This window comes from Symphalangus syndactylus, chromosome 21 (genome assembly GCF_028878055.3).
Source record: "Symphalangus syndactylus isolate Jambi chromosome 21, NHGRI_mSymSyn1-v2.1_pri, whole genome shotgun sequence".
Lineage (NCBI taxonomy): Eukaryota > Metazoa > Chordata > Mammalia > Primates > Hylobatidae > Symphalangus > Symphalangus syndactylus.
Genome location: NC_072443.2, coordinates 44,558,535 through 44,586,449, shown reverse-complemented (window position 1 = coordinate 44,586,449; position 27,915 = coordinate 44,558,535). Strand labels below are relative to the sequence as shown.

Here is a 27,915-nt window from a genome sequence, read left to right as displayed (position 1 = left end):
AAAAATCATCTTTTAAAAATTCACCACAGAACACTTAACACTGCAAAATACTCATTCATCTGCATGCCAAAGAAAAAAAAGCAGCTTTAATGTTTCTGAAATTCAGAATCAAACGTATCAATGATTTACACAATACAACCTCACCCTCCAAAATTCGATTTAATCAATGAAATTGGCTTCTCCTTCCTTAAATAGGAATTTATCTGGATTTGTTCTAATCGTGCATCATTCCTCAATTCTGGAACTTACCATAAAGGGGAAAAAAGGTACAATGTGGGGGAAGACGGGCAAAAAAAAAAACAAATTGAAGGGTGGTACGTGGATGAATATTAAATCTTGTAATAAATTCTCTAAATTAGGCCCAAATCAAATTCATCTCAGCATGCAGAATCAAACTCATCTCAACTATCTGAAAGACAGTAACAAATAGAATATTGTATCAAAACCCAAAGCAACAAAACTAAAAAGCAACTCTTCACAACTAAGCAAATAAATTAGCTTTTATGTCACTGGCATCAAAATACAAAAAAGATAAAAGATTGGTTTTTTTTTTTTTTTGAGATGAAGTTTCACTCTGTCGCCCAGACTGGAGTGCAGTGGTGCCATCTCGGCTCACTGCAACCTCTGGCTCCTGGGTTCAAAGGATTCTCCTGCCTCAGCCTCCCGAGTAGCTGGGATTACAGGCGCACTCCACCACACCCAGCTAATTTTTGTATTTTTAGTAGAGATGGGGTTTTGCTATGTTGACCAGGCTAGTCTCAAACTCCTGACCTCAAACGATCCACCCACCTTGGCCTCCCAAGGTGCTGGGATTACAGACGTGAGCCACTGCGCCCAGCCAAAATGTTGTTTTTTTAAAAAAGTTATCAAATCCTCAAAATCAAAAGCAGCAGAATTTTTAAAAATCAGACCTAAAGGTTTTGTGGGGGAAGGGTAGAAGAAGGACGATACTTGTTCCTATCTTTCCATAACTCGTTTTTATATATATTTTAACTTTTTCTAATAAATTCCCCCCGACTCCCCCCACTCCCCAATCCATACCTTTGAGCTCTGTGGCATAATTGTCTAATTAACCCACGCTGGATAAGATTCCAAAGACTGAGGACTCAGCAACTGAGCAAAACAATCTTGGAAAGATTTCTTCTTGTGTTGTGTTTTTAGCACTTCAGGAATTGAAAACACTGCTTATAAGATACCTCCTGTCCTGGCAATAACAAATGCTGGCAAGAACGTGGAGGAAGGGGAACTGTCGTACACTGTTGGTGGGAATGTAAATTAGTACAATCACTATGGAGAACAGTTTGAAGGTTCCTCAAAAAACTAAAAATAAAGCTACCATATGATCCAGCAATCTCACTGCTGAGTATATACCCAAAAGAAAGGAAACCAGTATATCAAAGAGATAGCTGCACTCCCATGTTTGTGGCAGCACTGTTCACAATAGCTAAGATTTGGAAGCAACCTAAGTGTTCATCAATAGATGACTAGATAAAGAAACTGTGGTGCACATACACCGTCATAAAAAAGAATGAGATTCAGTCATTTGCAACATGGACAGAACTGGAAATCATTATGTTAAGTGAAATAAGCCAGGCACAGAAGGATAAACATTGTACATTCTCACTAATTTGTGGGATCTAAAACTCAAAACAATTGAATTTGGGGACACAGAGGATGAAAGGATGGTTAGCAGAGGCTAGAAAGGGTAGTAGGGATGGGGGGATGGCTAACTGGTACAAAAAATAGAAAGAATGAACAAGACCTACTATTTGATAGCACAACAGGGTAACTATAGTCAATAATTATACATTTAAAAATAACTAAGAGTATAATTGGATTGTTTGTAACACAAAGGATAAATGCATGAGGGGATGGATACCCCATTCTCCATGACGTGATTATTACACATTGCATGCCTGTATCAAAACATCTCATGTACCCCATAAACATATATACCTATTTAGCCACAAAAAATTTCTTTTAATTTAAAAAATTTTAAAAGATACCTCCTATTCTAAGTAGAAAGAGAAGAAGACAGGAAAAAGCAGCCTGCCCTATGAAGGCAAACTCTTTAATCAAGTCTCACAAATAGAGAATCCTAAAAATTTTTAAATGTTAGGGTAAGGGAACAGAAAAGGAATCTCAATGAATGGGGCCATCAGGAAATGGACCTGTCCAAACCAAAAAGCTTTATCTGCAGTCACAAGCCAAGAAGGGACTCATGATTTCACTCCAAACTTACATATGAATATCTCAAGTAGATACCAAGTTTACTTGACTCTTCTAAACTCAGAATTCATCACTAGAAGAGATCTATTCAATTGTTGGCTGTTTTTTAAAGTTATTTATTAGAGACTTAATTATCAAAGACTTCTTTATGCTAATCCTAAAATCTGTTGCTAAGTCTTTCCATGGAGCCAAACAAAACAAGGTGAATCTCCATGAGAAGTGTCATATTCTCCCTTAATAGTAAATCTAAAACAGTGTAGCAATGTATATACCCCTAGATTTATTCGTTATTACATTGTAAGATCCTCCAAATCCAAGAGTACAACATAGGCATGTCCATGTGCACCCACATACACATTATTTGATGAGTTGAACTAGATAATCTCTGAATTTCTAAGATTTTATTAAATATACATTTATAAGATTACTTTTTAAAAAAATTTAAATTATCTCATCTCAAAATTTAAAATGTGACTCCTAGGTCCCTAGGTGAATGCAGTAAAAGGGGCTCCCAAATTATTTCCAATTCAAACATCTAACAATTCTACTCTACCCACTCACAGTGAAACTACAATGCCATATATGTTTTTAGAGAAGCTCTAAATCTGTATTTTTTTGCCCAATATTCCCACTGCCAAGAATTCATAAGGAAAAATGTGAACAGGAATAATGTGCTATATATATACAAAGGTATTCAAAGCATCTTATCTATACCAGCAAAAAATAGATACCACCAAAGTGCCCAAAAGGAGGGGAAAGGAAAATGGGAAAAAATTACACCTATTAAAACATATTTTGAACACTAGATAGAAACAGGAGAGTTTGGTACATTAAGAAACCAAGAGATCATAAACTATTCTAAGCTATGATTGTAATTGTAGGTAATACGTAAAAGGCTGGTGGCTTTGTGGGTGATTTTTTCTCTTCAAATTTGTCCCCGGCATTATGGTTGCATAATTTTTAAACTAAAAATGGAAAATATAAAGCTATTTCCAAATCATCTAACCTTAACATCTAAAAAGAGGTAAGATCCCCCTCTCCCCTTCAGGAGAAACATGCTGTTGAACTTAACTTAGAAGTGCCATTAACTAAGTCACCCATGGTTGAGACTGCTAAAATAGAAATACTTAAGTCTATTTAAATAGTCAGAAAGCTTGCTAAATCTAAAACATGCATTTATGAAACACAAGATGTTGTTTTGCTGATTCATTGAGAGATTTCATGTCATGTTTTTGTTTTGATTACATAATCCTCCCATATTTTGGAAACTTGAAACCTGGTTTCACCTTAATGATTAAGCTTCTGATTGACTAACGTGCAAAGGCTAGGTTATTCCATTTTAACAAATAATGTATCTATACATCTGAAGAGAGTTCAACCCAGAAACAACAAAAGCAAATCTAAATGGAAAGGATGGAGAAAATTTACAATCTTTAGGAAAAGTAGAGATGGAATAGGGAATAGTAGTAAACTGAAGTAGGAAGATTGGTGGCTTATGTGTGAATTAACAATGGTAAACAATCCTTGCTGGGCTGTTTCCTGGAGCCACAATTTGCAGGTGGTCTTCAGGAGCTCATCTAGGAGTTACTACCCTTTGTCCTGTGGCAGAGAGCTGCCCATACACTTGAGTTAAGCACTTTTTGTCAGGGAAAACAGTAAAGTCTAACAGGCTTCAAATCCAATTTCTGAATATCCCCTAATTGCTTATGTAAACCACAAGTCAATCTAAGAACTATTGAAAAGAAATGCAGGTAGAAGTCCATTAAATACTTCCATCACTTGATCAGAAATATTATCAATCTCCTCTAGCAATCAGGAAACTGGATATTTGTACAGGACTGGAATTAGGAAGAAAACTGCAATCTACCAATTTAGACAAGGCATAATTATCACAGCAGAAAAAGTTCCCTCCTCCCTTACTACACATACCAAATTTTTGTTGCCCATCTTCTTCATAATGGGGTGGGAGTAGAGGAGAGGACAGAGAGATGAATACCAAGCAAAACAAGAAAGAATAATAGAGAAAAACACAAAGATTTCTAAAAGGAATGTACAGACTAAAGGAGGTTGTTGGGTATTAATAGTTTAAAAAAAAAAAAAAAAAACCCAAAACATCAGAACTGGCAAGCAACTAGGGCCTCATATCCCCTAATCAGCACATTTTCTCCTTAAAGGAGCATCTAAATGAAAAGCCACATTACCATAAAAAGGCAAGTATGTTCTCAGAATGAGGGTCCCTAATGATTATAAATTTTTAATCATGATACCTCAGGCTTTACTGTAGGGACATAACTGCCAATTAAGTCATGCATTAGTGTTGGCTGACCAGGGCACCCTCCCCTGAGTGACATTAAGATTAAGTGACTTATTCTTGCTCTCAGGCACCCCTTCTTTTCATCTTCATGCTGACCATAGCCCTCACATTAAAAACAGTCTTTGTTCAGACTGGCCACAACACAATTGTTTCAGTTTTAGCTTTATTTCATAAAATACTTTCATGCCCTCTACCCTAACTCCTTGATTCAAATCACCTTGACTGTACTGGATGGAATGTTAGGCCATCTCTTCCACAGGCCATCTATTGAGTCAACTAGTTTCTTTCAGAATCTAGGTGAAATTCAAGAGTATCATGATCAATCTCCTGAATACTGATATATAAGTAGTGGAATCATCTCCTTTTAAAAAGTTTCATTAAATTAAATATGACTCAAATGACAAATAAATGTAGTAGAACCATGTTATTTTAGATTACTCTAAGGGACTGGATAACACCTTCTACTGTGGTCAAGAGTGATGAAGCCTCCACTGTTAAAACCAACATCTGTAGAGATTTACAAAACCAAGAACCCAGAGCTCCTGTAAGAAATCTGTTAGAGTGAATGGCAAGAATCATGAGACTTTTCTAGACAATTTTGAAGAGCTCCAGATATATTCTACAACCTTCCTCTATAGAACACTCAAGCAATTCTCATACCGAGGATGGTTAAGACTTTCTTATCATCAAGATCTCTCCTTGTGGAGCCCTTTCAAGGTAAAAAGCTAGGCTCAGACAAATTAAATGTTTAATACAATTGTGAATTCCTTAAATTAGTTTTCATCCAAAATCACTGCCTCACAGTAAATAAGAAAAAAAAAGGTCATAGATTGCTTCTGGCTCTTTTTGTCAATAATCTTAATTTGTATTGGGGTTATTTCCCACTTAAAAAAATTTTTAAATTATTTAAAATGTACCATATATAACATAAAAACTAGAAAATAAAACATACACAGAAATCTGTAATTTTGCACAACCAAATATTTCATGGGTCAAAGTTTAAACTTTCAGATGAAGTTTTTAAAAAAGCAGATTTATGAACTAAAAAGTAGCCTATACTCCTGAATTCAACCATAACAAAGGGACTTAATCTAATTTAATATCACTGGGTCCTTCTATAGATTTTTACCTGTAGAAAATAAGACAAAATTATTTAGCAAAACTAGTCTCTTTTTATTGTGTAAACAGATAACAAGATAAAATAACTATATAACTCAGAACTTTAAAGTTTCTCATGTTTATGCTAGACATATTGTATTTTCAGATAATGCATGCTTTCTAAATTGTGTTAAGAAAAATCCTTAAAACTATTCAGTCAAATCAGGCCAATTATATATCTTGTTGACAATTTTCTTCCAATAATAATGTGTATCTAAAGGACACTAAATGTCTTATCTTGGAAAGAATTCTCCTCTTATTTCATCTGGCTCTTACTATCTTTCAGGTCTTGAATGTTAACTTCTTCCAGAGGCCTTCCCCAAATCCAGATTATATGCCCTAGTTATATACTCCTGATGCCACTTTCTACTTCCACTAACAAAGCATTTAAATACACTATACTGCAACTGTCTAGAGGTCAAAAATAAAATTAGAACAGCCTCAAAGTGGTAGAGAAATCAACCCTTCAGATTAGGCTGCAGTTGTAAACAAGGTGGGGTGGGCAGAGGCAGGAGGGCCATAAGTGAGAAACTTCCTTGTGAAGGAGAAAGGCTTTTTGCAAAGGCTTCTCAAAGTAGTGCAACAGCCAAACAGGACAGTAAGACTGACTGTATGCTGTGATTTATACTGATCCATTCACTTTTATAATAATATATACGATGGTTTAAAAATTAGATGAGTCAATTTAAGAAAAAGGGTAATACACACTTTATTTTAAAGATTCACAAACTGGATAAACCTCACCTGTCATAGGATCAAAGAGTTGATTAGCTTCTAAGTCTGTGAAAGTACTACTACAGACAGGACATTTGAAGGAAGCCCGGTTGGTCGAATCTCTCTCATCGGTCTCAATCCTCCTTCTCATGTGGTCCAGTTTATATTTTACCACATTAACAAGAGTACGATAATTGATGAAGTAGTAGTTATGGCGGGTGGTTTTCCCGTCTGCAGCAGTCTCTACCCTCATTCTGCATTTGATAAACTTGTCTCCCTTTAAATTATTCAAAACTGATCGAAGTTGCTTCCGATCAAACTTGAGCAGCTCCAGCATATCCTCCTCTTTCACACAGGGGTTCCTGATCAAGATGTCCAAGGCCAAGGCATGCTCAATGCCATAAAATCCCCGGATCACATACTTGGCTAACCGCTTCAATGCTGCTGGAACTTCAGTGAGGACATCTGGGTCTGCCATCTTTAGCAACAAACTCCAACTTCAAATATACTGAATTCAGAAAAAAATAGAAAATTAGCCAGGTATAAGAACATGGTAATCATATCCACTATCCTTGCAGTGCCAGAGAAGTACCCAAAGAGTTTAAAAAGATTTCTAATACCTAAGCATTTAACGGAGCAGAACAAGATTTTCCTCTAGAATGCACAAAAGATTACACCCAAAAAGCTGTATATATTTCTTAAATGGCTACTTTTATGCTCTATAGTGTCTTTGATTAAAAAGTAACTTATTATTTATAAAACAATATATTACATCAAGTCTACTTTACTTCAGAAGAGAAACACAAAAAAAGTTACATGAAATGCTCACTATTCTTTGGGAATGCTGGAAACCCTGAGAAAACTAGCAGTTCGCATTTCCTAAAAGTGTTTTTGTTTCCTTTCTTGAGTAAAATTTTTCTACCAAGATTCTAGGATGTTTTACATAGTCATGCTTTCACAATAAAATCACAACAAACAAATAAACACATGAGTAATCACCACCTGGGGTGTCTGACAAAATCATTAACTGTTGTAAAACTGAAAGTAATGCTTAGATCCAGATAGTTTTACCAACCTTGAAAAATTAAATCTGATAATCAAGGAAAGACCATCCAGTCCTTAAAAAGGTAGAAAATGAGGGAGAAAGAGCAGCCCAAAATATTCTTAAATACTGGATCCCTTGACAAAGCAGAAACTAAGTGTATCTGATTTCCATACCATGACCCAGAAAGCTGTCTTCTCAAAGCCCACATTGGCATGTGGTTTACTTAAAAAACCTGGGCTTCGGGAGGTAGAGGTTGCGGTGAGCCAAGATTGTGCCATTGCACTCCAGCCTGGGCAACAAGAGCGAAACTCAGTCTCAAAAAAACAAAAACAAACAAACAAACAAAAAAAAACCCCACGAAACTGGGCTTTGAAATTCAGAGTACACAGCCTGTGTTTTGGTAACTACGTAATCCTGAGCAAATCCCTTAAACAATTTCAAGCCATGTTTTACTCTCTAAGAAATAAGGATAGTATCAACTACCTCAATGGAGTTGTTGTGATTAATAAGAATGTAATTAAAGTGTTTAGGAAGGACAGCTTCCGTATCAACTTAATATGTTCCAAACTAAAAATGGCTAGACTATCCACACAGATTAAATCAAGTTAAATGTCCCTAGCCCACAGGGAATTTGTTTTTCTTTTAATAGAGAGAGGGTCTTGCTCTGTTGCCCAGACTAGAGTTCAGTGGTGTGACTTGGCTCAATGCAGTCTCAACCTCCTGGGCTCAAGCAATCCTCCCACCTCAAACTCCCCAGTAGCTGAGACTACGGGTGGACACCACCATGACTGACTAATTTTTGTGTTTTTTGTAGTGACAGGGTTTCACCATTTTGCCCAGGCTGGTCTTGAACTTCTGGGCTCAAGGGATCCACCCACCTTGGGGGCTTCCTAAAGTGCTGGGATTACAGATATGAGCCACCACACCCAGCCCACAGGATAACTTTTTTTTTTTTTGGAGACAGGGTCTCGATCTGTCACCTAGGCTGGAGTGCAGTGGCGCAAGGTCCGCTCACTGCAACTTCTGCATCACGGGTTCAAGCGATCCTCCTGCCTCAGCCTCCTGAGTTGCTGAGACTATAGGCGTGCACCACCACGCCTGTCTAATTTTTGAATTTTTAGTAGAGACAGGGTTTCACCATCTTGGCCAGGCTCCGTAGGATAATTTTTAACAGAGACATCCCACTGAACTATTTCAATGGAGAATCATATTGTTATGAATACTAGTTTCAACAAACCCTTTTATTTGAAATCAGTAGTTATCAACCCCAACAGATTTAATACTCTTTTTATAAGAAATATTTTTATATCCACAGTACCATACTATAAGGAAACTCTATACACCAATCTATAACCAATCTATGCATATATTTTGTGGGGAAAATATATAAGGCCCTTCCTGTAATAAAGGAAAAGGAAAAGTCAGTCAAAAGAAAACATGTGCTTTAGGTTATAAATACTCAGGTATGACTACATATTGTAAGATAAAACAAAGTAGTACCTAGATCCAAATCTGTGAACCTAGAGCCTTCCTGCTACCCCAGGGCTTAAGGATGCCCGGCAAGTGCCTGGGCTCAACACCATAGTAGTACCACAGCATACTATTGGACACACTTTTCTCTCCTTTTCGGTTTGGTCTATACATTGTACTTGAACCCAGTTTTCGTTTTTTGTTGTTTTACATCCTCAACAGTTGTCAGAACACAACATACGGCTTCAGAAACACTCAACAAAGAACAGCAGAAAAATGTCAACATAACCTGTTTCCAGGATTATTTCCTACTATTGTATTCTCCTTCCCTGCCCCATACATGCCATGCCCCAGACTAATAGTTCTCAAGCCTGGTTGTAAGGCAGAATCATCTAGGGAAGGTTTTAAGAATACTGACCCTGGGCCCCACTCCTAAAGGTTTTGTCTCAGGTGGTCTGGGGCGGCCAGATTAGGCATCACACAAATTTTTAAAGCTCTTTAGGTGACTCTACTATGCAGCAAAAGTCCCTATTACATATCCTGCCAATGCTCATCCTGCATGGAGAGGTCCCTGTGCCACTTATTGCTCAGCCTGTTTCCTTTGCCTAAAACACCCTAGGGAGCTGTGAAGACTACAGTAAGGGAGTGTTATGAGGACTTTACAATCCAACAGTTTTGGGGTTTAAATCTCAGTTCCAGTATTTCTTAGACCCCCTGACCCCAGAAAATTCTCAGACTCATTTTCTTCATATATAAAAAGTGATTAAGCCAAGTGCAGTGGCTAATACCTGTAATTGCAACACTTTGGGAGGCCGAGGTGGGGGGACTGGCTGGGCCCAGAAGTTGAAGACAAGCCTAGGAAACATAGTAAGACCCCATCTCTACAAAAATTTTAAAACTTAGCCAGGTATGGTGCCATGCACCTGTAGTACCAGCTGAGGTGGATCAATTGAGCCAGGAGGTCAAGGCTGCAATGAGCCATGATTGAGCCACTGCACACCAGCCTAGGTGACAGGACATGACCCTCAAAAAAAAAAAAAAAAAGTGATTAACGGTGCCCTGCTCACACAGTTAATGTATGAACACAGTGAGATAATTAATGCAAAGTGTTCTGCTTTCAGGGCTGGCATAAGAGTTCAATTAAGTACTGGCAGTCATAATAAATCCCCTATTTAGAAAAATGACTCTTATACCAATATGAGGAATGGACTCAAGTGAGTGAAGGTGGAGGCAGTGTGGAATATCGGGGGTATAAAATCTAAACTAAGAAGGCAAAAAAATTGCAAGAACAGAATGAATGAAAGTTATTACAGAAAAAAAAATCAAAAGGACCCAACAAAATATATTGGATACAGAATGCGAGAGTAGGAAAAATCTTAAATAGCTCTCTGTTTTGAGCCAGCGTAGCTAGGAAAAGTACTGCCATGAGAAACAGGTGACCCCTGACGAGGAGCAGATATGGAAGAAATGAGGAATCACTTTTAGAAGTGTCTTTGAGGAAATACCACAGGATATTCCTCTGAATATGCCCAGCAGGTAGCTGAACAAATGAAACTAGAGCTCAGGAATGAAATCAAGCTGTGCCACCTTGTTCAAAATCTCCGCATTCTAAAAGCCTCCTTCCTGACCACTACCTTCTCTCCTCCATCACTTCCCACTCATGCTGAATCTCCTTACTGAAACTCTACAGGTCTTAGGTAAGAGTTCTCAAACTGGCAGCCCCCCACGCATTGTTTCACCCAAAGAATGTTTCAAAAATTTTCTGAATTAGTTGTCAACATTTAAAAATTGTAAGAGTTCACATAAATTTCAACTTCCAGCTCCTCTTGCAAAATTGGAAATATCTGAGGAAAAAGTGAGCCCATATTCCCACATGGAAACAATAAGCTGAAGCCGAATAGCAGCTGACGTTATTAGGGAAGGAGTATGGCTGGTCTCTGGAGACTGCTGAGTGTGGGACCTCCTAGGACCTTTGTTTCTTCCTTTGATCTCCATAGTCCATGAGTCAGATCCCAGACTCACCTCCCTACTCCAGTCCAGACCCACGTGTATTTTAATCATATAAACATTTAAGGACTACTGTGCATCAGGCACGGAGCTAGAGAAACAAAGTTGAAAAGAAGGCACCCTCTGCCCTCTGTCTACCCTGTCAGCCTCATATCCAGCCACACCAGCATATTCTCAATTCCATGAGCCACATGTGCTTTCCCTGCTTCCCAAGGCTTTGCACATGCTGTTCCTTCTGCCCCTACAGCTAAGCCCAAACCCCCTTCTCCTAATCATCCTTCAAGTCTGAAATGACATTTCCTCATAGAGGCCTTCCCAGACTCCCCATTAAGTAGCATAGAATCATCCCCTTTCACATGTTCCATGGCTCTTCCCCCTTCTTGTACTTTCTCCACGTCTAAGACCAGACTTCATCTTGTTCACCAATTAATTTCCAGCATCTACCACAGCCAGACAAGTACTTCCATAAAACTTTCCATATGTCTCCTAGGCACGTTTTGTTCCAACATGGCTCATCTTGCCAGCTTACCCCCGCTTCACTTCCTCCACTTTTGCTTCCACAGTAGAATCGGACAGGCTATTGGGCACTCTCTTCTTAAATTTAAAACAGTTTTAAGCGGGAGGTGAGTGGATCAAATTCAGGATGCTAAAAGATTGTGCTGACTGCAGAGTGGAGAAAAATCGAGAAAAGTGGATGTGAAGAGTCCAGTTAGATTACTTCAGTAAATCGCCACTCCAGTTCTAGAACAACTTGGGATTCTACACATCTAACTGCGGTGTTCTGTTACCACATTTCATGGCACTTTCCCCGCCTTCACACACATAGCGGCAAACTACCGCGAAACCTCCAGACCCAGCTGCCCTCCACGAGACGCGTTCGGTGATATGCACTCCTCCCCACTGTGAGACTCCGAGACCCCAAACTCCCTCGGACTCTCCCAGTTGGGTCCAGGGCCACACTCGGCGCAGCCAAGCCCGCCCTACCCGAGGTCGCACACGGGCCGCTCCGGGGTCAATGGTTCTTTGGAGGACCAAGAGGACCAAGGCAAGAGGGTAATTCATTAGGGGAGGATTGTTAAGAGGGAGCGAAAGGAAGAAGAAATCATGAAATGCAATGCCCCGCCAGGGAACTCCGAACAAGGAACAGGGAACAAGGTTTACCAAGGCGAATCTTCGAACACTCCCACTACAGCTGCCCTCAGCGCTTCAACTACCGGCTTAAATGAGCCACGCCCCTTGCGCGACAAAGAAAACGCACTATTCCTGCGACCAGCTGGGGAAGCACCCCGCTACCTTTTACCAGACCAGCCAATCAGTTCAGTGAAGCTTTCGATCAAGACAGTCACGCTCCGAGTGGCCAATGAAATTGAAGGCTCTGCCCTCCATGCCCAACTCTGATTGGCTTACAATCCCGGAACAGGCGTTAACCCAGGGAAGGCAGAGGCAAGATGGCGTCCCTGGATCGGGTGAAGGTACTGGTGTTGGGAGACTCAGGTGAGCGGCTTACCCCACCTCTGGGGCTCCAGACACTTTTGAGTTACGTAGTAACCCTCCCCTTAACTTCCTTCCCTCAACTTCCTGGGTCCTCGGCCCGTGGCTGAAGTCCCTCCCAGGGCCTGAAGACTACACTTCCCAGGGGACTTTGCTCCGTGTGACGACGCGGCGGCGGCGGCGTCGCGCGGGTGGGGGTCGCGGAGCCCGGGTCTTTTTTTTGCCTTCGCGGCTTTCCACATCGGTCTCCCAGGCGACCCCAGCCTAGAGTGTATTGTCAATTCTTTTATTTAAAAAAAAAAAAAAGGCAGGCATTGAGTATTGTATGGGGTTCTATGTTAAGGGTACAGAAGTTAGTAGGACCGTGCCTTGAAGAGATTTTGTTCATTAAGGAAGTCAAACGTGCACTGAGAAACGTGCACTGGCAAGCGCTTCGCGTATATTAACTCATTTAATTCTGAGATCAGTCCTGCTATCCCATTTTACAGATGAGAGTAGTGAGGCAGAGAGATGTAAATGACAGAAGCCTTTTGAACGCAGAGTCCACGAACTTAAACGCTAAGTTATAATTATGCAGTGACATATTGGGTAGTGGTCCTGTTTTATTCTTAACTGAGTTTAATTTCCTGGTTTTCGTTTGATCTTCATTGAAAACCTATTATGTCCTAGACTGTACAATAGAGAAATTAAAGTAAGAGTTTTATTCTGAAGCAGCTAGGATTTAACGCTGAGCCCAATTTAATCCTAGTGTTAAAATTCTTTTTTTTTTTTTTTTTTTATCTCAGTAGATGCAAAAAAAAATTCTTTTGATACCTGGGACATTTGAGAACTACAGCTGACGTCTGGATTTCCAGCTCCCACCTCACTGCCCTTAATCTTTTCTTCCATAATCCGCAATTCAGCTCTCCTTAGTAACTTCAATAAATGCTGACCTTGCATTGTATAGAAGCGCTCTTCTGGAGTTGGCCTAAGAGCATGTGTTGTGAGCAAAGACATTGTGCTAGATGCTTGGAGGTGGAGAGGCTTGAAAACTTAACAGAAACTAAATAAAATTGTGGGCAGCAAATATAGGTTAAGAATTATTTGCATTATGAAATATTTTACAGAGAGCATTATTTAATATTCCCCTAAGAAAGTTGCCTTTTGAAACTCAATGAACATAATCACAATTTGTGTCGACTTCATTTCCATCAGGTAGCTTGAAGTGGTGCTGAAGTTAATTTAATAAAATCACTTAGTTTTACAGATGAAGAAAGTAATTGTGGCCTAAAGGGACTTGGCAAGAGTATCACTGAGTAGAATTTAGAATCCAGAACTAACTGGCTTCTTCCTGATATGTTAAGTGGGTGTTTTCTGTCCTCTATAATTCCATTTTCTATTGTATCTAACAATCCCTTCATATTACAAACTACTGCAACTAGTCAATTTATTTTCTCTCCAACAGGCACTGTATTAGGTTCTGGAGTTATAACTGTGGAATTAATGCATCATATAACAGGGATAGAATTAGCAGCTACATTAAATGTAGAAAAAGTAATCAGGCAATTGATAAGCTTCCCTACTGCCCCCCTCCCCATATGGTTTAGTTGTAAAGCAGAAGACACAGCTGTGATGGCCAGGAAAGTGATTGATGTTGTCACACATTCACTAATGTTAACCTTTATGTGCAAAGTTAGTTACTGTCTTTTTATCTTTTTAAAAGGTAATTTTGTCAGTCTCCTTTTAACTGCGATTTAAAAGTACACAGTCTGGCAGTTTAGAATACACTTTTTACACTTCCTCGGCCTTTGTTTCAAACCTGAAAGTTTATTTTTAAATAAAGGCCATTTCCCTCATCAAAATTTGAGAGTTTCACAAATATATAAAGAAATGACTTAGCCAGACAAGGTGGCTCTTGCCTGTAATCCCAGCACTTTGGGAGGTTGAGGCGGGTGGATTGCCTGAGCTCAGTTCAAGACCAGCCTGGGCAACATGGCAAGACCCTCTCTCTACCAAAAACAATACGGAAAGTTAGCCAGGCATGGTGGTGTACACCTGTAGTCCCAGCTGCTCAGGAGGCTGAGATGAGAAGATCACTTGAACCCAGGAGTTTGAGGCTGCAGTGAGCTAGGATCGTGCCACTGCACTCTAGCCTGGGTGATAGAGTGAGAACCTATCTCCAAGAAAAAAAATAAAAAGAAGAAAGAAATGAGTTGATATTTGGAGATTTGTTTTCTATCCTATTGAGATATTTGGTAATTTGGTAAGGAACCCCAAAAGTCTCACTACCATACGGTTTTCTCTTTCTTTCAGAGATTAGGGACTAGTATTTGTCAGCTGTATTTGGAGCTGACATTTATTTATATTGGGCCTTTCTTGCTGCCAAGCAAATCAAGTGCATTCTTTTGATCAAATTTAGTTCTAAAGGTGAAAACATAAAATCAGAATGTCCCAAAATTCTTAAAGAAATGAAATTAGCCATTATTCCCTAGCACTTCAACTGTTCTTACTGTTTAGGGTTTCATCCTGTGTTAGCTAATACTTATCACCCAAAGCAGTTAATTCATGGAGAGCTATACAATTTTACTGCCTAGAAATGTTTACCCTAACACAATTAAGCTAAACTAGGCCTCAAGTGTTGCATCAAGCTGATAATTAAGTGGATAGATACATTCCTTGAACATAAACAAACCTATTTACAAATACAGAATCAACGATATATCCTAAAAGTTACAGATGTTAGATACAATGCAGTAAATTCAATGACAAATATAATTTTGAATATTTAAAAATCTTAAATGTTTCTATGTAAAAAAATTAATAAAAGTGAATCCTGGGAAAATGTTTGATTCAATTACACATACATAAAATGATTCATATATTTAATAGATAAAGAGCTCATGTAAATTAATGACACTAAAACCTGGTAGATAAAAGTACAGAGCAGATCAACAGAGAATTTATGAGAGGAAAAACAACTGATTTGCCAGAATAATCATAATGATAATCTTTGATCTTTATCAGAAAGTAAAGAAATGCAGACTAAAGCAAGCTGTCACTCCCCCACTGCCCCCCACCACCGAGACGGACTGTTGCTCTGTCACCCAGGCTGGAGTGCAGTGGCACAATCTCAGCTCACTGCAACCTCTGCCTCCTGGGTTCAAGCGATTCTCTTGCCTCAGCCTCCCAAGTAGCTGGGATTACAGGCACCCACCACCACGCCCAGCTAATTTTTGTATTTTTAGTAGAGACGAGGTTTCACCATTTTGGCCAGGCTGGTCTTGAACTCCTGACCTTGTGATCTGCCTGCCTCAGCCTCCCAAAGTGCTGGGATTACAGGCATGAGCCAACACGCCTGGCCAAGATGTCACTTTTATTCCTTTATCAAGTTAACAAAGATGAAAAGCCAACTACATGATACTGTTGAGGTGCAACAAGACCTGCAGGCTCAAGTGTATGGCTGGTGGCAGTATAACCCTATAAAAGTTATTTCTCAATACATATCAAGAAGTTTAAATGTTTCCTTTTAAGTACTGAGTTTACTTCTGGGAAGGTATACTAAGGACATAATTTTAATTTTAAACAAAGGTTTAAACAGAAATAACCTTTCACTAGCATATCAAAAATTTCAAAACACCCTAAATATCTAATAATGGAAGAATGATTAAGTAAATTTTTATGCCTACTCTCTGAAGTACTATGGAGATACTTTAAATGTTTATGAAGATTTTGGAATAATGTGGAAACTTTTAATAAATACTAATTAAGGTTCTGATCTAAGTACTAAAGATAAAAAAGATGCATAAGAACCCTCAAGGAACTTAAAATTAAGGGGGCGGTTCCAAGATGGCAGATTAGGAACAGCTCCAGTCTACAGCTCCCAGCGTGAGCGATGCAGAAGATGGGTGATTTCTGCATTTCCAGCGAGGTACCAAGTTCATTTCACTGGGGCTTGTCGGACAGTGGGGGCAGGACAGTGGGTGCAGCCCACTGAGTGTGAGCCAAAGCAGGGTGAGGCATCACCTCACCCGGGAAGTGCAAGGGGTCAGGGAATTCCCTTTCCTAGCCAAGAGAAGCAGTGACAGATGGCACCTGGAAAATTGGGTCACTCCCACCCTAATACTGTGCTTTTCCAACAGTCTTAGCAAACAGCACACCCGGAGATTATATCCCTCACCTGGCTCAGAGGGTCCCATGCCCATGGAGCCTTGCTCACTGCAAGCACAGCAGTCTGAGATCAATCTGCAAGGGGGCAGCGAGGCTGGGGGAAGGGTGCCTGCCATTGATGAAGCTTGAGTAGGTAAACAAAGAGGCCAGGAAGCTCGAACTGGGTGGAGCCAACCCCAGCTCAAGGAGGCCTGCCTGCCTCTGTAGACTCCATCTCTGAGGACAGGGCATAGCCAGAAACCTCTGCAGACTTAAATGTCTAGCAGCAGAAACCTCTGCAGACTTAAATATCCCTGTCTGACAGCTTTGAAGTGAGTAGTGGTTCTCCCAGCACGGAGTTTGAGTTCTGAGAACGGACAGACTGCCCCCTCAAGTGGGTCCCTGACCCTGAGGAGCCTAACTGGGAGGCACCCTCCAGTAGGGGCAGACTGACACCTCACACAGCCAGGTACCCCGCTGAGAAAAAGCTTCCAGAGGAATGAATGATCAGGCAGCAACATTTGCTGTTCAGCAATATTCGCTGTTCTGCAGCCTCTGCTGCTGATACCCAGGCAAACAGGATCTGGAGTGGACTTCCGTCAAAATCCAACAGACCTGCAGCTGAGGGTCCTGACTGTGACAAGGAAAACTAACAAACGGAAAGGACATCCACAACAAAACCACATCTGTATGTCTCCATCATCAAAGACCAAAGGTAGATAAAACCACAAAGATGGGGAAAAAACAGCAGAAAAGCTGAAAATTCTAAAAATCAGAGTGCCTCTCCCCCTCCAAAGGAACGCAGCTCCTCTCCAGCAACGGAAAAAAGCTGGGTGGAGAATGACTTTCACTAGTTGAGAGAAGAAGGCTTCAGATGATCAAACTTCTCCAAGCTAAAGGACGAAGTTCAAACCCATTGCAAAGAAGCGAAAAACATTGAAAAAAGATTAGATGAATGGCTAACTAGAATAACCAATGTAGAGCAGTCCTTAAAGGACCTGATGGAGCTGAAAACCATGGCAAGAGAACTATGCAACGATGCACAAGCTTCAGTAGCCAATTCGATCAACTGGAAGAAAGGATATCAGTGATTGAAGATCAAATGTATGAAATGAAGTGAGAAGAGAAGTTTAGAAACAAAAGAGTGAAAAGAACGACCAAGTCTCCAAGAAATATGGGACTATGTGAAAAGACCAAATCTACGTCTGACTGATGTACCTGAAAGTGACAGGGAGAATGGAACCCAGTTGGAAAACACTCTGCAGGATATTATCCGGGAGAACTTCCCCAACCTAGGAAGGCAGGCCAACATTCATGTTCAGGAAATACAGAGGACGCCACAAAGATACTCCTCAAGAAGAGCAACTCCAAGACACATAATTGTCAGATTCACCAAAGTTGAAATGAAGGAAAAAATGTTAAGGGCAGCCAGAGAGAAAAGTCAGGTTACCCATAAACGGAAGCCCATCAGCAAATCTCTCAGCAGTAACTCTACAAACCAGAAGAGAGTGGGGGCTAATATTCAACATTCTTAAATAAAAGAATTTTCAACTCAGAATTTCATATCTAGCCAAACTAAGCTTCATAAGTGAAGGAGAAATAAAATCCTTTATAGACAAACAAATAGAGATTTTGTCACCACCAGGCCTGCCCTAAAAGAGCTCCTGAAGGAAACACTAAACCTGGAAAGGAACAACCGGTACCAGCCACTGCAAAAACATGCCAAAGTGTAAAGACCATCAAGGCCAAGAAGAAACTGCATCAACTAATGAGCAAAATATCCAGCTAACATCATAATGACAGGATCAAATTCACACATAACAATATTAACGTTAAATGTAAGTGGGCTAAATCCTCCAATTAAAAGACACAGACTGGCAAATTGTCAAGACCCATCAGTGTGCTGTATTCAGGAGACCCATCTCACGTACAGAGACACGCATAGGCTCAAAATAAAGGGTTGGAGGAAGATCTACCAAGCAAATGGAAAACAAAAAAAGGCATGGGTTGCAGTCCTACTCTCTGATAAAACAGACTTTAAACCAACAAAGATCAAAAGAGACAAAGAAGGCCATTACATAATGGTAAAGGGATCAATTCAACAAGAACAGGTAACTATCCTAAACATATATGCACCCAATAGAGGAGCACCCAGATTCATAAAGCAAGTCCTTAGAGACCTAGAATGAGACTTAGACTCCCACACAATGATAATGGGAGACTTTAACACCCCACTGTCAACATTAGACAGATCAACGAGACAGAAAGTTAACAAGGATATCCAGGAACTGAACTCAGCTCTGCACCAAGCAGACCTAATAGACATCTACAGAACTCTCCACCCCAAATCAAAAGAATATACATTCTTCTCAGCACCACATCACATTTATTCCAAAATTGACCACATAGTTGGAAGTAAAGCAATCCTCAGTAAATGTAAAAGAACAGAAATTATAACAAACTGTCTGTCAGACCACAGTGCAATCAAACTAGAACTCAGGATTAAGAAACTCACTCAAAACCACTCAGCTGCATGGAAACTGAACCTCCTGCTCCTGAATGACTACTGGGTACATAATGAAATGAAGGCAGAAATAAAGCTGTTCTTTGAAACCAGTGGGAACAAAGACACAACATACCAGAATCTCTAGGACACGTTTAAAGCAGTGTGTAGAGGGAAATTTGTAGCACTAAATGCCCACAAGAGAAAGCAGGAAAGATCTAAAATTGACACCCTAACATCACAATTAAAAGAATTAGCGAAGGAAGAGCAAACACATTCAAAAGCTGGCAGAAAGGAAGAAATAACTAAGATCAGAGCAGAACTGAAGGAGATAGGGACACAAAAAACCCTTCAAAAAATCAGTGAATCCAGGAGCTGGTTTTTTGAAAAGATCAACAAAATTGATAGACCGCTAGCAAGACTAATAAGAAAAGAGAGAAGAATCAAATAGACGCAATAAAAAATGATAAAGGGGATATCACCACCAATCACACACAAATACAAACTACCATCAGAGAATACTATGAACACCTCTACGCAAATAAACTAGAAAATCTAGAAGAAATGGATAAATTCCTGGACACATACGCCCTCCCAAGACTAAACCAGGAAGAAGTTGAATCTCTGAATAGACTAATAACAGACTCTGAAATTGAGGCAATAATTAATAGCCTGCCAACCAAAAAAATGCAAATCAAAACCACAATGAGATACCATCTCACTCCAGTTAGAATGGCGATCATTAAAAAGTCAGGAAACAACAGGTGCTGGAGAGGATGTGGAGAAATAGGAACACTTTTACACTGTTGGTGGGACCGTAAACTAGTTCAACCATTGTGGAAGACAGTGTGGCGATTCCTCAAGGATCTAGAACTAGATATACCATTTGGCCCAGCCATCCCATTACTGGGTATATACCTAAAGATTTATAAATCATGCTGCTATAAAGACACATGCACATGTATGTTTATTGCAGCACTATTCACAATAGCAAAGACTTGGAACCAACCCAAATGTCCATCAATGATAGAAAATGTGTCACATATACACCATGGAATACTATGCAGCCATAAAAAAGGATGAGTTCCCGTCCTTTGTAGGGACATGGATGAAGCTGGAAACCATCATTCTGAGCAAACTATCACAAGGACAAAAAACCAAACACCGCATGTTCTCACTCATAGGTGGGAATTGGACAATGAGAATGCTTGGACACAGGAAGGGGAACATCACACCCCGGGGCCTTTTGTGGGGTAGGGGGAGGGGGGAGGGATAGCATTGGGAGACATACCTAGTTTAAATGACGAGTTAATGGGTGCAGCACAGCAACATGGTGCATGTATACATATGTAACAAACCTGCACATTGTGCACATATACCCTAGAACTTAAAGTATAATAATAAAATAAACAAATAAATAAAATAAAACATATTTCTTTATACTGGGCATTCTTCTCCACTGCAAATAAATCAACAGATGGCATCATTTTTTAAGATGAATAAAAATCCAACATCCAGTCAAAAAAAATTAAAGTTAATAAAACCTATAAATAAACACATGTAATAATGTGTTTTAAGTGCTCTGTAGGAAAATGTACAGGGTATAGTGGAGGCCCAGAGAATAGTGGTTGCTATGCTTCGTTCTCCCTGTGTGGGTTCAGAAAATACTTTATAAGTGGAATGATGCTGAGTCTCCAAAGATTAATTCACCAGGCCAGTGGGGGAGGGGAGGGAAGGGAGAGGATGAGTAGGATATTCCAGATAGAACAAGCTATGGAAGCAGAGGCTTATGTTGTTTTATTGTTTTTAAGTATACTGTGTATATAATCACAATAACCACCTGCTTATAGAAAAGCTTTTCTTGTGGAATTAAATAAACCTTCATGTTGACAGTAGTCTTAAGGTGATTTTTTTTTTGGAGACAGGGTCTCACTCTGTCACCCAGGCTAGAGTACAGCAGTGTGATCATAGCTCACTGCAACCTCCAACTCCTGAGCTCAAGGGATCATCCTGCCTCAGCCTGCTGAGTAGCTAGGACTACAGACACAGGCCACCATGCCTGGCTAATTTCTTTAAAATTTATTTTTTGTAGAGATGCAGTCTTGCTATGTTGCCCAGGCTGGTCGCAAACTCCTGGGCTCAAGTGATCCTCCTGCCTCAGCCTCCCAAAGCACTGGGAGTACAGATGTGAGCCCCCGTGCCTGGCCCTCATTTGTGCATACTTTCTAGATTGTAAATATAACTTTTTATAATAAAAAATTAACAATAGGTTCATACACGGTATGATCAAAGAGATGATCTAAATTTTTGATAAAACTAGTGATTTGTAAAGATACCAACCATGCTTGTCATAATGGAACCCCAAAAATGCTGTTAAATGAATGAGTGAGTGACTCCACACATGGATGTAGAGGAAGAGCTCATTCCCTTTCCTCTTTATACAAATCTCTGAATACTACCCTTAGAATTAATAACTAGATTTCCCTGAGCCCAAGAAATCCAAAAGAAGATCAAATGGTGACTTAAAGGGCCATGATGTAGAAGAGGGAGTAGACCTTTTTTCCAAAAGGTAAGTCTGGGCTAAGTGGTTGGCTGCTTTTTTTAAATCACTATGTGGGAGAACTGGAGTGTCTAAATTTAGAATTGTGAAATGGTGAATCCCTCTCACTGACAGTATTCAAGCACAGTCTGGAAGACCCTCTAACAGGATGCCATGGAAGGAACCTCAGCATTGGTGTGCAGGAGAGAGGGATTACTTCTCAGATCTGTTAAGATTCTACAATTCTAAAATAGGCTAAATTGATTAAATCATTCAAAAGGAAAGGGATTCATTAATATGAAATTGACCTGGACCAGTGGTTCTCAAAGTGAGACCCCTGGACCAATATCAGTATCACTTGGGAACTTGTTAGAAATCTTGGGCCCCAAGACAGACCCGCTAAATCAGAAAGTCTGGGGGTGGAGCCCAGCATTCCATGTTTTAACGCACCCTCCGGGTGATTCTGATGCTAAATTTGAGAGAACCACTGCCCTCTACCATCTTCACTTTATTCAGTGAAGCTTATATTGTTGGTATGGCATTCTAACAACTATGCTTTACTTAACATTATTCCTGTGTAGTATTAGTCTTACTCTTTCCAAAACAGATTTCAGCATTCTCTCTTACGTGACTAGAGTTCGCATATCTCTTACAGGTGTTGGGAAATCTTCATTAGTCCATCTCCTATGCCAAAATCAAGTGCTGGGAAATCCATCATGGACTGTGGGCTGCTCAGTGGATGTCAGAGTATGTGTCTTTTATATTTTAGTTTTTCAATAATGTACTAAAGATAACTGCTTCAAATTACATGATCAAATTACAGTACTATGGTCAAGATTAATAGTAATAGCTGGGATTTATTACATTCATACTATGTGCCAGGTAATATGCCAGTTCCTTTACATGTCCCTTCTTATTTCACCTTTTTAAAACTGAGATGTGTAGATGCAGAAACTAAGGCAGAGTCAAGATTTGAACAGTTTGTCTGATGCCACACACTTCAGTTTTAATCACTGTGCCATATATCTAGAGTTCACATAGCATCCTCCGTAAATAATTCTGCCTAAGCTTGTGCTATTAAGACTGCCAACTTTCAGCTAGAAATATAATGTAAAGGCAAAAGCTCCTGGAGCTTCATGTCTGGGTCATTAGTTCCATCTTGTGTTTAGGAATTAGGTATAGTTTTAATTTTTTTTTTTTTTTGAGACTGAGTCTCGCTCTGTGGCCCAGACTGGAGTGCAGTGGCGCGATCTCGGCTCACTGCAAGCTCCGCCTCCCGGGTTCACGCCATTCTCCTGCCTCAGCCTCTCTGAGTAGCTGGGACTACAGGCGCCCGCCACTACGCCCGGCTAATTTTTTTGTATTTTTAGTAGAGACGGGGTTTCACCGTGGTCTCGATCTCCTGACCTCGTGATCCGCCCGCCTCGGCCTCCCAAAGTGCTGGGATTACAAGCATGAGCCACCACGCCCGGCCCAGGTATAGTTTTAATTAAATTAAATATCTTCCCAGATATCATTGGTCTTTGCTAATGCCAGCTAGTTGTGACAAGTCTCTCATCTGCTGGCACACCTCTCTCCTTTGAGTTAGGAAACACATACGGAAGGCAAGGTAGTTGGCTAGACTGAGTTATTTTCCTTCTGTTCTTTGAAGCTATTGTTCCATGGCTCTGATTTACATTGCTTCTGATTAGAAATCTTCCATGAGACTAATTATTATTCCTTTTTAATGTAATTTCTTCTTTGGTTGCTTTTAAAATATTTTTTGTGTTTTTTTAAATCTTTGATATTTTGTTGTTTTGCTAACCTATGTCTAGGTGTAGATTCATTTTTATTCATCCTATTCAGAAGTAGTCATGGTTCTCATGTCTTTATTTTTCAGAATTTTAAGCCATTATCTGTCTTCCCTCATTTCTTCTATCCCTTCCTCTTGACTTTCTATGAGATTTTTGTTCTTCATAACTGTTAATATTTCTCCTTGCTGCCTTCTGGATAATGTACTCATATCTGCCTTCCAGTTAACTAAGAATCTCTTCAATTATATCTAATCCGCTTTTTAATATATCTATACAGTTTTTCATTCCAAGTACCTATACTTTTTAATTTCTGGATGTTCCTTTTAGTTCTTTTTAAAATGTAAAAATTTTCCAAAGTGTCCTGATCCTTCATTATGGTGTCTGCTTTTTATTTTAATAATTTCCAACATACTTATTTCATGGTTTCTTTTGGATTATTTTATTTTTTCTGGAGGAGAGGTAGCCATGCTCCTTGCTGTATATGCTACTGTACTTCATGGAAATGTATCTCCTTGTATGGCTTGTAATTCTTTAGGATGATCACATCTTCAACAGGATTTTTTTCCTCTCCCTTTGGAAGTCCTGTATGCTATATTGTGAAAGTATCCCTATACAGTGCCTTTTCGTTTCTGTCACTGCCAAGACCATAAGGATTTCAATTTCTCAGCTCAGGTAATGTAAATCTAGATAATGTAAATTCCCCCAGCATCTGATTGTAGCACAGACCTATAGTTTCCATTTCTTGTGGACCATTTATCTTCTCTCTACCTTCTGTCTGAGGTCCCTGACAGAAAGTTTTTGCCGTTTCCCTGAGCCTGTGGACAATGTTTTTCCAACTCTCTCTTTTCACTGACTGGGCAGCTCATCAAAGGTCCAGATTTCAAAAAGGCATCTATAGTCTAGTCTTCATCACTCACCCACACATACTTTTGCCTTGAATGCTGGAAAACAGGTCTGCTATTCCTGGATGGGCATTAAGACGCCAGGCACCAACCCCTGAAGCTATATCCGAATCTATGTCAGTTCTCACTTCTCACTCTGATTTTAAGTTTTTTCTTCATTTCTAGCATTTGAGGATATTCCTTTCTTTCTCCTAACTTTCTCTTGAGCTAGTCTTCTCTGTCTCTCCTCTCTCTACTCTTTCTCTCTGTCTCAAAATATTTTTATAGCATTTCTATAAGTTTGAAGTAGGAGCGGACCTATTTTGTGTCATTTTAGCCAACCATGTTCCTAAATTCAGTGGCAACTTTATTTAGGTTTGGGAGACCCAATAGCAAGTTCTGGACAAATTTTCCCTTTGGATTTTTCTAGCTCTGATTCTGTGAAAGAGCATGACATATTGAAAAGAAACTTAGATTTAAACCCTCACCTCCTGAGTCAATTGCCCTTCTCTTCTGAAAGAGTGACCTTAGACCAATCAGTTTACCTCTTTGAGGCATAGTTATATCATCTGGAAAACAGAGGTCAATAATATGTGCTTTATTGAGTCTACAGGTTTGTAGGAAGGATCAGAGAAGCTTAATAAATGGGAAGTTATGGCCTAGTGCTTTACAATGTGAAGTTGTAATTGAACTTTAGTCCAATTTTCTGCCCCTTCCATTCCTCCTGCTCTACTCCTTTTCCTATCCCCACCCAGTGCCCATTCTATTCATGTTGTTCACCTTTTGTCTTGGTTTTCTTTCCCACTTGTCTTATTGAATTAGCTAAAACTCCAGTACAATGTTGAATAGAAATGGCATCAACAAGCATCTTTGTTTCATTCCCATCTCATGGGAAATTTTCAGTATAACACTATTTAGTAAAGTATTTGCTGGAGGATTTTTTATCGGTATATTTGATTAGATTAAAGAAATGTCCTTCTATTCCTATTACAATGAGTTTGTATCATGAATGGGTATTCAATTTTACCAGTTGCCTCTTTATGATAATCATGATTTTCCTGATTTATTCCATTACTGTGGTAAATTATGTTGATTAATTTTTTGAATGTTAAACCAACATTGCAATCCTGTAATAACTCTAACTTGGTCTTGTGCTGCCCTTTTCATATATCACTAGATTTAATTTGCTAATATTTTTCTTAGACATTTGCATCTAAATTCATTAGAAAGATTGTCCCATCATTTCCTTTTCTTGTAATCTCCTTGTGGGTTTTCTATCAGGCTTATGCTAGCCTTATAAAATAAGCTGGGAAGTATTAATCTCTATTCTCTGAAAGATTTTGTTTAAGATTGGTATTATTTTTTTCTTAGATATTTGAAAGAATTCACAGGTGAAACCATCTGGACCTAAGTTTTTCTTTGTGGGAAATTTTTAAGTAACATTAAAGAAAATCATAAAATAACTATATTCCTTCGTGGGTCAGTTTTGGTAGTTTATGTTTTTGAAAGAATTTTATGTAAATTGACACAAAAAATTTTTTTCTATCTTACTGTTTTTCAATAAGATAATTGAACAATATTCCCTTTTTCATTTCTGGTAGAATAATTTGTGGCTTTTCTCTTACTTTCTTGATCAGTCTTACCAGAGGTCTATCAAAGACCAGTTTCTGCCTTGTTGATTTTCTCTATTGTATGTTTGTTTTGTGCATTGTTAGTTTCTGCTCTTATCTTTATGAACATACTTTCTCTGGGTTTAATTTACTGTCTTCTAACTTGTTGAAATGAAATAATTGCTTAATTTTTTTCAGACTTTTTTTTAGAGCTCTAAGACTCTGAAATTTCTATCTAAGCACAGTGTTAACTGCATTCCTAAAATTTTTTTCACTATTATTCAGTTCAAACTATTGTCTAGTTTCCATTGCAATTTTTTCTTTGACTCATGGGTTGTGTAGAATATGCTTCTTAATTTCCAAACATTTGACAATGTTTATTATCTTTTAATGATTTATTTCAGTTACCTTTCATTGTGCTTAGAGAACATACACTGTATGCTTTCATCCTTTGAAATTTGTTGAGATTTGCTCCATGTCCAGTTTTTTTTTTAATGTTTTATTTATTTATTTATTTAATTTATTTTTTTGAGATGTTGCTCGGGCTGGAGTGCGGTGGCACAATCTTGGCTCACTGCAGCCCCTGCCTCCCGGGTTCAAGCGATTCTCCTGCCTCAGCCTCCCGAGTAGCTGGGATTACAGGCACAACACCACCATGGCCGGCTAATTTTTTTGTACTTTTAATAGAGATGGGGTTTCGCCATGTTGGCTAGGCTGGTCTCAAACTCCTGACCTCAGATACTCTGCCCTGGGATTACAGGCATGAGCCACTGAGCCTGGCCCAACTTTTTTTATTTTATACAGGTGGCGTTGCACCGTGTTGCCCAAGCCTGGTCTCCAACTCCTAGACTCAAGCAATCCTGCAACCTTGGCCTCCCAAAGTGCTGGGATTACAGGCGTGAGCCACCATGCTGGGCCCTAAACTCTTCTTTTGAATAAAAGCACAGATAGCAAACAAAGTTAAATTTTAAATCAAGAGTTTTTTTAACAGTAATCAAAAGGCTTATATGTTCTCCTCCCCTTGTTATGAAATGCACCTTACCTTGGGCAAGCAAATTCTACCTGTCTTAAAAAAGCAATAGGAAATACTGCTAGTCTCTTCTCTATGAGACAGAAAAACTTTTACCCAGAAGTGTTGAGTAGGCCAGACATGGTGGTTCACGCCTATAATTCCATTGCTTCGGGAGGCCAAGATGGGAGGATCACCCGAGTGCAAGAGTTAAAGACCAGCCTGGGCAACACGGTGAGACCCCCGCCTCCATAAAAAAATGTTAAAAAAAATTTTTTTAATTTAGTTTTTTTCTTTAATTTCTTTTTTTATTATACTTTAAGTTTTAGGGTACATGTGCACAACGTGCAGGTTTGTTACATATGTATACATGTTCCATGTTGGTGTGCTGCACCTATTAACTCATCATTTAACATTAGATATATCTCCTAATGCTAACCTTCCCCCCTCCCTCCACCCCACAACAGGCCCAGGTGTGTGATGTTCCCCTTCCTGTGTCCATGTGTTCTCAGCGTTCAATTCCCACCTATGAGTGAGAACATGCAGTGTTTGGTTTTTGGTCCTTGCGACAGTTTGCTCAGAATGATCATTTCCAACTTCATCCATGTCCCTACAAAGGACGTGAACTCACCATTTTTTGTGGCTACATAGTATTCCATGGTGTATATGTGACACATTTTCTTAAACCAGTCTATCATTGATGGACATTTGGGTTGGTTCCAAGCCTTTGCTATTGTGAATAGTGCTGCAATAAACATACGTGTGCATGTGTCTTTATAGCAGCATGATTTATAATCCTTTGGGTATATACCCAGTAATGGGATGGCTGGGCCAAATGGTATTTCTAGTTCTAGATCCTTGAGGAATCGCCACACTGTCTTCCACAATGGTTGAACTAGTTTACGGTCCCACCAACAGTGTAAAAGTGTTCCTATTTCTCCACATCCTGTCCAGCACCTGTTGTTTCCTGACTTTTTAGTGATCGCCATTCTAACTGGAGTGAGATGGTATCTCATTGTGGTTTTGA

General features: G+C 39.4%; 2 protein-coding genes across 8 annotated transcripts in view; one reads left to right on the top strand and one right to left on the bottom strand.

Moving 5' to 3' along the window:
• The window catches only part of GTF2E1 (general transcription factor IIE subunit 1), a 44,818-nt gene extending 32,544 nt beyond the window's left edge, over window positions 1-12,274 (bottom strand). The window contains exons 1-2 of one of the 4 annotated variants that reach the window (XM_055259250.2): window positions 12,099-12,274; window positions 6,446-6,923 (exon numbers count right to left, since the gene is read on the bottom strand). In XM_055259250.2, the coding sequence (XP_055115225.1) occupies window positions 6,446-6,893 (448 nt within the window). In that variant the 5' untranslated portion in view covers window positions 6,894-6,923; window positions 12,099-12,274. Of the gene's footprint in view, window positions 1-6,445; window positions 6,924-8,960 lie in introns of all 4 variants that reach the window. The other 3 variants (XM_063630124.1, XM_063630125.1, XM_055259251.2) reach the window with 3 other exon arrangements.
• Window positions 12,187-27,915, top strand: part of RABL3 (RAB, member of RAS oncogene family like 3) — a 54,683-nt gene continuing 38,954 nt past the window's right edge. For all 4 annotated transcript variants that reach the window (XM_055259254.2, XM_055259253.2, XM_055259252.2 and 1 more), the window contains exons 1-2: window positions 12,187-12,431; window positions 22,251-22,342. In XM_055259254.2, the coding sequence (XP_055115229.1) occupies window positions 12,386-12,431; window positions 22,251-22,342 (138 nt within the window). In that variant the 5' untranslated portion in view covers window positions 12,187-12,385. The remainder of the gene's footprint in view (window positions 12,432-22,250; window positions 22,343-27,915) is intronic.